The following is a 12,984-nucleotide window of genomic DNA, read 5'->3' as shown; positions in this document are numbered from 1 at the left end:
GTGATCATCAAGACAGCATGGTACTGGCACAAAAACAGACACATAGACCAATGGAAAAGAATAGAGAACCCAGAAATGGACCCTCAGCTCTATGGGCAACTAATCTGTGACAAAGCAGGAAAAAACATCCAGTGGAAAAAGGACAGTCTCTTCAATAAATGGTGCTGGGAAAATTGGACAGCTATATGCAAAAGAATGAAACTTGACCACTCTCTCACACCGTACACAAAGATAAACTCCAAATGGATGAAAGACCTCGATGTGGAATTCATCAACATCATAGAGGAGAACATAGGCTGCAAACTCTTTGACATCGGCCACAACAACTTCTTTCATGACACATCTCCAAAGGCAAGAGAAACAAAAGATAAAATGAACTTGTGGGACTTCATCAAGATAAAAAGCTTCTGCACGGCAAAGGAAACAGTCAACAAAACTAAGAGACAGCCCATGGAATGGGAGAAGATATTTGCAAATGACGCTACAGATAAAAGACTGGTATCCAAGATCTGTAAAGAACTTCTCAAACTCAATACATGGAAAACAAATAATCAAATCAAAAAATGGGCAATGAACAGACACTTTTCCAATGAAGACATACAAATGGCTAAAGACACATGAAAAAATGTTCAAAATCATTAGCCATCAGGGAGATTCAAATCAAAACCACATTGAGATACCACCTTACACCAGTTAGAATGGCAAAAATGGACAAGGCAAGAAAAAACAAATGTTGGAGAGGATGTGGAGAAAGGGGAACCCTCTTACACTGTTGGTGGGAATGCAAGTTGGTATAGCCACTTTGGAAAACAGTGTGGAGGTCCCTCAAAAAGTTAAAAATAGAGCTACCCTATGACCCAGCAATTAAACTACTGGGTATTTACCCCAAATATACAGACGTAGTGAAGAGAAGGGCCATGTATACCCCAATGTTCATAGCAGCATTGTCCACAATAGCTAAATTGTGGAAGGAGCCTAGATGCCCTTCAACAGATGAATGGATAAAGAAAATGTGGTCCATATATACAATGGAATATTAGCCATCAGAAAGAATGATTACCCAACATTTGCAGCAACACAGATGGGACTGGAGGAGATTATGCTAAGTGAAATAAGTCAAGCAGAGAATGACAATTATCATATGGTTTCACTCATTTATGGAACATAGGAAATATCAGGGAGATCGGTAGGAGAAGGAAGGGAAGAATGAAGGGGGGTAAACAGAAGGGGGAATGAACCACAAGAGACTATGGACTCTGAGAAACAAACTGAGGGCTTCAGAGGGGAGGGGGTGGGGGATTGGGATAGGCCGGTGATGGGTATTAAGGAGGGCACATATTGCATGGAGCATGGGGTGTTAAACGCAAATAATGAATCATGAAACACTACATCAAAAACTAAGGTTGTACTGTATGGTGACTAACATATCATAATAAAATAAATAAATAAAAAAATATGATTCCCCATTAAAAAAAGAAATTGACAAACTGATTCTAAACCTTATTTAGAAATGCAAAGAATCTAAAATAATTAAAAAGCTCTTGGAAAAGAACAAAGTTGAAGGATTTACTACGAGACTTTATGATGTACTATAAACCTATATTAATTAGTGTGGTAGTTGAAAAAAGATAGACAAATAGACCAATGACTACAGAATAGAAAGTCCAGAAATAAACCCACACTTATGTAGCCAATTTATTTTTTTACTAAGACACTAATAAAAGCCAATGAAGAAAGGAAAATCTTAACAAATAATGATGGAAAAACTGGACAAACATATAGGGGAAAAATGGACCTTAATCTCTTCATACCACAATCAAAATTAATTTGCGATGAAATATAGTCCTAAAAATGAAAGCTGAATGTATATTGAAAAGTTTCTTGAAGAAAACAATATTATCTTCATGACCATGGAGCAGGCAAAGATTACTCATATAGGAATTTTATAAAATCACAAAAGAAAAGAAATGATAAATTATTCTTTGAGGATACTAATCTGATCATCAAAAGACATTTCATTTTTGTTAAGAAAATGACAAGATAAGTCTCATATGGGAAGAAAATATTCACAATACCTTCTTCTAACAAAAGACTCTTAAATATATAAAGAATTCAACTTTGGCACTTACTTAGTTCTGTAACCTTACATAAGTTTAAACTCTTGGAACTGACAGTTTCTTATCTGTAAAATGTAAGAGTTGGGCTAGAGTACCACAGCGGATCTTTTATAAAATTCTATGATTTTTTGAACCCACAGCAAGTTTATTAGTGCAAATTACATAAAAGGGTGGTGGCAAGAAATATGAACAAAGATAATTTTGGTAATTGACAATAGCCCTAAGTACTTCTGGGTATGGGGATTTATACTAAAGTAGAAACTCTGAATATTTATTTACAAAGAGAAAGTACACAAGAATCTCCTACAAGGATAGGAAAACCATAATTAAGAATATTTTATGAATGCCATAGTAATGAGAATTATAAAATGTTTATTAACCTATTGTGCCTATACTTGTATTTGTGAGTAAATCTTTATAAAATGTCAGTAGAGTGACAGAATGTTAAAAATAAGAGAAAAATGTAGTGCTTATTATAGAAAGGAACTTGATACCATCAAACAAATCACTTAATATGTACTACATATCACTACCTTTTTATAACTAAGTATAGTATTTAAAATTGGTAGCATACACTTAATGTTCTTTGTAAAAGCCAATAAGCATTTCTCTTGAAAGTAGAAGATTTGATTAGGTCTTTTTAAAAACCCATTATAAATTGTATTATTTTTGGTCTACTTTCAGGTGAAACTTGGGTCGTTTATTAAAGTAGCTATTTCATATGAAAAAAAATAAAGATTTTATATTTTTCTATCATTATGTTCAGTTACTTTTTGCATATCCATTAGTTATTGCTCCTTATTGTTTCTGGTACCACTTGTTGAAACAAATTATCAGAACTATTGTCATAACGAGAATACAAAAGTAGTTTTCACAGGGGGGAAGAAAAACCTTTTTAAATTTTCAGGAATAAAAAAGAATTATCTACAAAATGTTAGCAAAATTTACCTCATTTATTATCATTTCATTTTCAGGTTTAACTGAGCTAAATGACAGTCCAGTTCCCCTGGAACTTGAGCGCTGCAAGTCTCCCACTTCAGGTAAACATGAATGGTACCTTTCAGTCTTCTGGTAATTTACCGCAGTAATCTGCTATGTTTTCATAATTCTTACAATGTGAAATTCATAATTTTAGTAATTGTAGTTTCTGAAATTCAATCATAAACAAATTTGATTCCAAAATCAATTAGAAATAAATGTCTTTAAAAATATTTTTGGCCTCCCAAAAAATTAAGACCAGAGGTGTGAGTATAGTACTTTTAAAGACACTTTAAAGGAAGGGGTTTTTTCACAGATAAATAATGCTAAGTGAAAATTGGTAATGTCATACAGAAACTCTGTCTTCTTATAGCTAGAGTTGAATTATTGGGAAATATATACTGTAGGTGCAGGGAATAGGATACCATTGGCCCTTCGTTGGTTCATACCTCTGGACCACAGTTTGGAGACATGTATATTCATTGACAAAAAAAGAAAAAATGATAATATGCTGGAACTAAAGCATCAAGATAAAGCATGAGCCCACTAAAATATATGAAAAAAATATGAGTATAAAGATTCCTAGGAATAAGTCTCTAAGGTATGTAAAAGAAAAAAAAAGTAGTAGAAATTGTTGGATGGTGGGATTATGAATGGTTAGCTTATTTTTTTTAATTATCTGATTTTTCTCCAACACATATATAGTAATATGTAAGACTTTAAGCACCAAAAATATTAGTTGTATCTTTGATATTGAACTATAGATTGTTTTAATTTAACTCCACACAAACATATAAACATGTAATACTTTGTAAAGGAATTAATTTTGACTTTTAGAAATTCATTTGGAACTGTGACATTTGTTCAGTTTGCTGTCTTAAGAGTTATTAGTTCTTTATCCTTATTCTTCAGGAATGTCAGCTAAGTAGAATCTAGTTGCGTCCGTGTAAATTTTTGTACTAATCGTATCTATTTAATCTTTATTTTAAACATGATCTCATACATTACCCTTTCTTTTGCATTTCTGTTGGCACCATCCTAATTTAGGCATTTATTATTCCATGTTTAGAGTATCACAAAAATGTTCTAACAGGTGTCTCTGCTATCCATCTGTCACTCTTACAATTCATTTTGCATATCATGTTGCAAAATTAATCTCCTTAAAATATTACTTTGATATTTTCTCATGTCAGAAATCAATGTAAAATTCAATTCAATATTTTATATCAATTTAAATAACTTCATTTTAAATTCTCATCCATAATCTGAATTTTAACAGTAATATAGGGTTCAAATGTCAAAAAGAAATGGAATTTAAATTCTCCTTCCCATCCTTCCCCATACATTGTAGCCATCCTTTTGAAAAGTAAACACTTTCTTATTTATCCTTTCAGTTTGTGTTTGTAAACAAAGCAAAAGACATTCTTTTTTGCTTCCTGTTTTATGCACAAGTAGCATATGCATTTCACTATACTTTGCTTGTTTCAGTTTACTGTGTATCTTGTCCTTCCATTTGTTTACATAAAATAATTACAGTTGTATGATATTTAATTGCATGCATGTACTATAACTTATATAGTCATTTCACCAATTAAAGGACATTTAGTCTGCTATCAAACTTCTGTCACGTCAAACAATGCTGCATTGACTAATCTTGGTATATTCCTCATTCTAAATGTGTACAGGTATAAGATAAATACCTAAAATTGGAGCTGCCGATCTAATCTTTATAAATTTTCCCAGTTTTCTCTCCTTCTATCAATAACATCAATAAACCAATGTTTATTGGTTATCATTTTTTTTTAATTTTTTAAGTCTGTTAGGGAAAAAAGGATATGTCAATGTAGCTTCAATTTATCTTTCACATTAAGTAATATAGAATACTTTTTCACTTAAGAACTCTTTAGGGGCGCCTGGGTGGCGCAGTCGTTAGGCGTCTGCCTTTGGCTCAGGGCGTGATCCTAGCGTTCTGGGATCGAGTCCCACATCAGGCTCCTCCGCTGGGAGCCTGCTTCTTCTCCCACTCCCCCTGCTTGTGTTCCCTCTCTCACTGGCTGTCTCTGTCAAATAAATAAATAAAATCTTTAAAAAAAAAAAAAAGAACTCTTTAAATATTTTTTCTGTAAATCATCTATTCATACAATTTTCTATAGGGTTGTTTGTCCCTTTCATATCAATTTTTATTGCCTCTTTACAAATTGATTACCCTTTTATGACATGAGATCCAAATATTTTTCTTAATTTTGCTTGTGGTATCGCTTGCCTTACAGCAGTTTTCTGCATTCAGACATTTATTTTAAGGATTTTCTTTATGCCCGACAATTTAAATACTTATTGGAGTTACCTACTTTTTAAAGTTTTGGTATTCCCCCATCAAGTCATTTAATCTTTATAATTACTTATTTTGTATGTTCATATTATCTGTAAAGAAAACTTTTCATAAAAAAAGAAAGGGTTTCATTATGGAAATTTTCTAATGATGTTCAATGTAACATATGCAAATATTGTGGTTCTATCTTTCTTTTAGGCTAGTTAATAGTCAGTCTATTTTTCTGTTGTGTGTGTGTGTGTTTTCTTTTTTTTTTTTAAGCCTGAACTCAAATTTTACTGGGTTTGGGGGGGATTTAACTTAACTTCTGCCTTTCGCTTTATTAGTTCCCTCCTCTGCTTCCCTTAATTTTTCACTTTTCCTTTTTTGTGTGTGTGGTAGATGCTTAATTCATTTATTTCTTACGTTGATATTTGTTTCTATCTATATAATAAGATTAAATTTCCCATTGTACTCTGTGTTAACACGTGTCATAGGGTTTGACAAATTGTGATTGCATTAATGGTGTTTTGCATATGGTAGACAGTTTACTTCTTTTACCTGAGTTAATGTTAACTTGTAGCATTAAGTAGTTATTAAGTGTTGCCTTCATGTTACTTAAGTCTTTCTTGTTCTTATATTTCAATTACTTGACTTGTCAAATATGGAGAAAAGGAAAATTAAAATACTGTACTAATAATGTGTTTCTGTTTTTCCTTATATCTGATGTGTTAAGAATATTCATGGTAGATATTTTTAAATATATCCACAAAAAGTGCATCATGTACCAATAATCACCATTGTTCATTTCATATTATGTCTTTTTCCACCTGAACTCCACTTTGTTTACTATTAATACCACAACTCTTGCTTTTTTTACTTGGAATTTTTTTTGTATACCTTGGTTTTACCTCTCTAGGAATAAACTTTTTTAACTGAGGTATAATATGGAATGTCTCTTGAACCTCAGAAATCTCCCTCATGCCTCTCGGCCACTTATTCCTACAAAGGTACCTCCTGTTTTGACTTTTAACCGTAGATTTGTATTGTGGGGTTTATACTCCATACTAACGAAAACATGCATTATTTACTTTTGTTTCTTGCAAATTTTGCTCAGCATTATGTATATGATATTCAGTTACATTGCTGAACGATTTGTATTGCTGTGTGATATTCCTTTATATGAATATATCTATGCATTTTATTGTTGCTGCACATTTAGGTGGTTTTCATTTTGGGGTATTTTAAGTAAAGCTGTTATGACTAATCTTGTAAAATTTTTAATGCAAATATAAACTCATTTTTGTTGCACATGTATCTGAGAGTGAATTTTGGGGGGTCATAGGGTATGTCTATGTTCAGCTTCAGTAAATACTACTGAGTTTTTCAAAATGGTTGTACCAATTTTACTTCTATTAGCAGTGTATGAAAGTTTTACTTGTTCCACGTACATCTTTCTCTCAGTAAAATTTTTAGTTTTCTTTTTAGAGGTCTTGCATACCTTTCATTGGCTTTATTCCTTGGCATTTGGTGTTTTTATATGCTGTAAATTTTTTATTTTTTTCTTATTGTTTGTGGCTGGAATATAAAAATACAATTAATTTTTGTATATTGACCTCATATCCAGAAAACTTGATAAATTTCAATAATTTGTAAATTCTTTTGGACTGTCTATCCAATTATGCCCAGTGTTAAAATGACAGTTCCGTTTCTTATTTCTAAAGGAAGAGTTTAGCTAGGACCTCCAATACAATGTAGAATATATGTGGTGTTAGCAAACATCTCTTCCTTCTTCCCAATCTCAGGGATAAGTCAGTATCATAACTAATTATGATAATTATTGTAGGTTTTTAGTAGACATCTTGCTTTTAGCCTTCTGTCTCTGATGTTTCTATTTTCATTAATGTTAGAGGAAATCTGGAAATACCACCACCACACTTCTTGCAAGGCAGAGTCAGGACTTCACATGCAATGGAGTAGATTGTTTCAAAGCAGGAAGGTTTTGGCTACTTTGTTAGGTTACTTGGGACAGAAATGATTGGCTATGAAAGATTCACTGATCACTTCAGTGCCCTATTTGAGACTGGTTTGCTGGGCAGAGCCCACTCTTTAGTAGCAACCTTAGAATATAAATATTCATAATTGAGGAATGAGAGATTTCTTATTACAGCTTTTAAATCATTATAGATTTGTTAAAATATATGAAAGTTAACCTTGTAGGAACAGTGCCAACAAAGTTTATTTTACCTTAAGAAAATTGGAAATATTATTTGCGTATTCCATTCATTTCCCATGAAGAAGAAAAATAATTGTGTTGTATTAAGGGGTCTTTCTAAGCCCACAATGGAAAATGTGCCCAAATAGCACAGCAACACATATACATAAAACTACATTCTGCAATCTCTTCCTATTGTAGGAATTGCTGTATATAAATTATCAGGAAAGGTACAGTTAAGGTAAATGCAGACTTTTTAGCCCAAGCTCATAAAACTGAAATGTAACTGAAAAAAGTATGTTTAGACTTTAACAATAGTTTACAAAACTCATGAAGCCTATTCTCTCTAAAGATAGAAAAGAATGAAGATATAAACAGTTAAAATGTTTAGGTAACTTATGAATGACAAAATCAATAATATGTAATTAAGGGAAACTAAAATATATGTAATATCTAACTTTTGAAAAATTAAGAAAAGCAGTCATGCCTCCTAATGTCTCCTTGATTCATATACTAAGAAACAGGTCACTAGGTCTGATTAATAATGGCAATTATTATGCTTGTACCTGGATATATCTCCCCTTTTTCATGTATATATAGCATTGCCTTCTCTTTATTTTTTTTTTTTATGCAGTTGTTCTCAAATGTAAGCCTGTATAAGAATCATGTGAAGAGTTTGTTAAAACACAGAATGCTTAGTGCCAGAGATTCTAATTCAACAAGTCTTGAGTGGGGCCTGAAACTTTGCGTTTCTGGCAAGTTCCTATGTGATGCTAATGCTTCTGATCTCTGGGCCTCTTGAGAACCATGGCTCTGTGAAAATTTTTATATTTTTTCAATACTTACCCTCTCAGTATCTATTTTGTAATCTTAAACCTTCACCCCTTTAAAGTCTGATTAAAACATTGATGCAAATAGCTGAGCAAAAATGGTTGGTAATTAGGCAAGCCAGAGACCAATAATTATTTTATAACTCTGATTTCCTACATGGATCTTAAACTCCATTTAGCCCAATAAACTGCAAGTAAAAACAGTGAAGTTTAAGACTATTAAATATTTGAGGATAGTGAGAGAGAACAGAGTAGGGATTGGGAGTGGAAAGAATCCCAGTGAGCCAACCAGAAAGCTGATTTCTTAACTCCCAGGATAATATAACCATTTCATATTATTTATCCATTCACCCAACTATTGAACAAGTAATTTTCAGTATCTGCAGTTATGTAGATATTATATTACCTGCTGAGAATAAACTAACGAACAAAATAACGTACTCCATGCCAAACGGAACTGAGTTATCTGCAGAAACCAACATTAAACTAATAATTTTACAAATAGTTGGTTTTTTCTTAAAGCTGTGTAACCCTTTTTCACTCACCAGGTAAGGTTGTGCAATTTGTGTATTACATAAACATACCTCCCAAGGGGATGAGCCGGAACTAACATTCAGCCCTAGCTCCACTTCCTGGAACAGAACTGCAATCCCTACAGGAAACAGGCCCTTAGTCTTTGGACAAGGAATTGAAAACTAATCAAGCCTTCAACTGTAGAGTTATATCTGCCCACAAGATATGAATTTTTCTAATATTTCCTCCTTGAAGGTGTGCCCTTAAAAATCATTTGCTCAGATGAGCATCTTTTTCTAGGCTAGCATCAGGTCCTAGTACTGCTGCTACCTATATAACCAACAGTCCTCGTGAGTCTCACGGTCCACAATATACAATAGACTTACTATGCTATCAAGTTCAAGTTAAGACTAGGGTGATAGAAATATGTATCTTTATTAAAATATGCTTATTTAGGTATCTTTAATAAAGATATTTTTATTAAAATATCATAGAGACTAACATCACAAAATACTAGCAAAGAAGTAACCAGCTCTGTTGTTCTCAAACCTGGGTTAGAACTAGGAGCTTGAATGCTCATTCTATGTGGTTCTACATTTCTAGAACCCCACTACATCTTCCAAAGAAGAAAGCTTCTTCCCTCCAAATAGTTCTCTGTTGGGGCAGTACCAAAAAATCAGATTAAAGGCACAAAATGGAGACCCTTCCAAATAGTTATCATGAAATTCACCTTTAAAATAAAACTTCTGGGTTCACTCGGGCTAAGAAATTAAATGCCAATAGTCTTTTATTCCCTTTCTTTAGGACTTGCTACAAGAACTCCTGAGGCAGCACCAGGCTTTTATAGGAATGAAATACCAGCTGTGAGACAGAGGAATCAAGTACATCACTTGCCAGGTGAAAGTGAAAATCTCTTTTTTGAACAAACAAGTTTTTCACATCTCTACAATTTTCTGGACTTCACAATTTGTCTCAAAAACTTTATTCTTATTTGTGCTGAAAATACAGGTCCCCCACAGTGAATGAAGACAAATTTCCCTGAAGCAATTAAAACCATAGACACTGACTTCATAAGATATTAAAGCAGGAATTCCTAAGGCACCTGTGATTTTGAAATGTTCTATATAATTTTGATAATGTTATTTTTCTACTTTAAGCCTGAATACTTTTATCAGACCTATACAAAAGTATGGGGGTTCCAGCAGAGAACTCAGGGAAACTTAAGAGCCAAAAAGTAGAGTGGTTTTGTAAAAATTCTCCTAATTCTTCATAATACAATTACATATTATCTATGATCACAAACTACTATGCAGATCATCTGAACTTCACCAAAGAATTGCCCCAAAGGGGCAATGTTCTCTCAGAAATAGCAGAAAGGAAGGTCTTATAATCTGTTTTATGCAGTGCCATTGAATATTTTGATGCTGTTCAGAGGGACCAACTCAAAATCAAACACAGGTTGTACAGCTTCCTTAAATTAGGCATTCATTACAAAATGGTTGTGACCAGATTTGCAACTTGAAGAATAAGTTACCATGTTCTAGACCCCAAATAAAGTCATTAACAAAGGAACCTAAAAATAATTGCAATCCACAATTTTCCAAACAGTATCTTTTTTTTTCTTATGTAATAGAACACCCCTGTGAAAGACCTTTTTCTGAGGAGAAAACTGATGCTCAGAGCATTTAAATTAAGTAGAGCTAGAATTTCAGCTTGGTTACATTTGGTTGTAAAGCCTGTACTTTTTCTTGGTTTTCATTAATAAAAAGAGAAAAATATAGGAATTGCAAAAAACTAATCACAGTTGAAATTAAAGGACAGCCAAGCAGTGACAAAGTTGCTAAGTTTTGAAGAGAATGTTTTAACAAAGAAATTCAAAAGAACTTAAGAAATATACTTTGCATGAAACATTAGAAATATAGTTTACCATTTAAGTTCCAGGAAAAACTGGTTTCAAAAAGTAGTTTTTAGTTTTTATAGTTCATAGAATCAATGAATTATCACATTTTGAATTTATTAAGCCTTGTTTGCTAAGAATTATAATCAATGTTAGTACAGTACTTTAAAGCAAACAAAGTATTTTTCATGTGTATTATCTTATTCAATCCTATAGCAGCCCCATAAGGTTAGTGTTGTTCTCCTTTTACACAGATGGAAAAATTATGACTAAGGAAAAATTTCATAACTTACCCAAGGTTACCCTGCTAATAAATGGCTTAGTCTGAACCAACCCAAATTTTCAGACTTCAAGGTCCTCTGATCCCAAATTATGTGTCCTCCTATTATTTACTTAAAAAAAAAAAAGTGTGTTGAAGACCTAGTTCTCTGGGAATTTATAATTCAAGGTAGACAAGAACAAAAATAAAGTTTCATAATCATTAACTCTTTACAACACTAATAAAAAGTCACTGATTAACACTGTCCAAACAGAAATATAATACATATTTTAATATATCAAGAAAAGTGGAGTCATGACACTAAACGTTTTTTTATGCTGGGGCAAATTCAAATAAAGATCCTTCTTTGCCTGACTTTATCATAGTCACTTCATAAAAGGTGGGGTCGGGGGGAGGTCATAATACAGAGGCATGTAGGCCTTGCAGGGCTCTACCGTGGTATGGTGACTCCAAAATTGTGTGTGTGTACTATACCTATATACATACCAGGTGCTTCTGTTCTATCTTAGTTTCTAGCTTAGGGAAGATAGAGACAAATGAAATTCATTACTATGTTCCAACCAGTCAGTAAATGAATTAACACACAGATAAATTTATAGGCATTTTAATCTAAACTTTTAATTTAGTATTAGATTTATTTATTTTGCAGAAGACATCTAGGCCTACACACGTGTTATCTGCTATACCATATATAACATATTGTGCTGCTTTCTGGAAAGGGCATAGCTTTGGAGTCAGAGAAATTTGAACTTATCTACCATTTCTACCATTATAACCTTAGCCAAGTTTCTCAACCTTAACTGTATACTAATTCCAGAATACAGATTCTCAATAACATATAGTTGTGGCTATTATAAAGATAATACTGAACATCCATGGCCTAAAGAGACTGAATTTTATCTCCGTGATCATTCTAAATTTCTAATAGTAGTTGTAGCTTAGCCATAACAAAGTACAAATCCTTCACTGGAAACCAAAAGGCCAACCCAGTTGTTTGTAACCAAGAAACAACTAATCAAAATCTTTGAATTAGAAACTTCTAGCCTACCTCTTTATGTTATTTCCTGTTAAAGTAGTAAGCCACTTTCAGACTGATTCAGGGTTTATGTTCCTAACATTTTGATTCAGATGTGGCACCAAGGACCTGAGGTTTTGTGGGGTGTTTTTTTTTTTACACGTTATTTGCATTTTTTTAAAGCTTTTAAATTCCAGTTAGTTTACATACAGTATAATATTAGTTTCAGGTGTACAATATAGTGATTCAGCACTTCAGTGCAACACCCCATACTTCTCACAACAAATGCACTCCTTAATCCCCAACACCTGTACAACCCATTCCCCCACCCACCTCCCTTCTGGTAACCAGTATGTTCTCTATTATTCTGAGAGTTGTTTGAAGCCAATACAACATCCCTCGGATGAACCAGGCTGCACTTTCCATCTACTTGGACTTGAATTAGGAGTTAGGAAAAAAGCAAGTGAATATACAAGTGATTGAAGGATCTGATGCACTGAAGATAAACCCCCTAGGCAAAATACTGTTGTAATGCCTGAAGTTCTGTTCATATTTAATATGACCTCATTCTGGCATAAACTATAAGCCACTAGACTACCCTGCCTCATTACTGTAAACTGAGCCTGAATTTGGAGGCAGAAAAATCTAGAATAGAGATAGTCTTGCAAAGGTTTATAATCTAGTGCTATCATAGGCCCTGGCTGTCACCTGACCTTTAGACCTGAATTTATTAAATATTAATATGTATTTTGCCATCAGCCAATCATTTCATTCATTTGCATCATCTTTGAACTCTTATACCATCCTACCTAATATTCTCTAGGTAAGTCA

At 33.1% G+C, this 12,984-nt stretch overlaps 1 protein-coding gene across 1 annotated transcript in view; it reads left to right on the top strand.

Annotated features, from left to right (window-relative positions):
• STXBP5L (syntaxin binding protein 5L) overlaps positions 1 to 12,984 on the top strand; it is a 429,230-nt gene that overhangs the window by 361,543 nt on the left and 54,703 nt on the right. The window contains exons 21-22 of the mRNA XM_087861601.1: positions 3,092 to 3,157; positions 9,766 to 9,858. Of these exons, the coding sequence (XP_087717727.1) occupies positions 3,092 to 3,157; positions 9,766 to 9,858 (159 nt within the window). The remainder of the gene's footprint in view (positions 1 to 3,091; positions 3,158 to 9,765; positions 9,859 to 12,984) is intronic.

Source organism: Ursus americanus, chromosome 4 (assembly GCF_024610735.1).
Source record: "Ursus americanus isolate L20-20 chromosome 4, mUrsAme1.1.p, whole genome shotgun sequence".
In the NCBI taxonomy this organism is placed as follows: domain Eukaryota; kingdom Metazoa; phylum Chordata; class Mammalia; order Carnivora; family Ursidae; genus Ursus; species Ursus americanus.
This window is presented reverse-complemented; position numbering and strand designations above follow the sequence as displayed.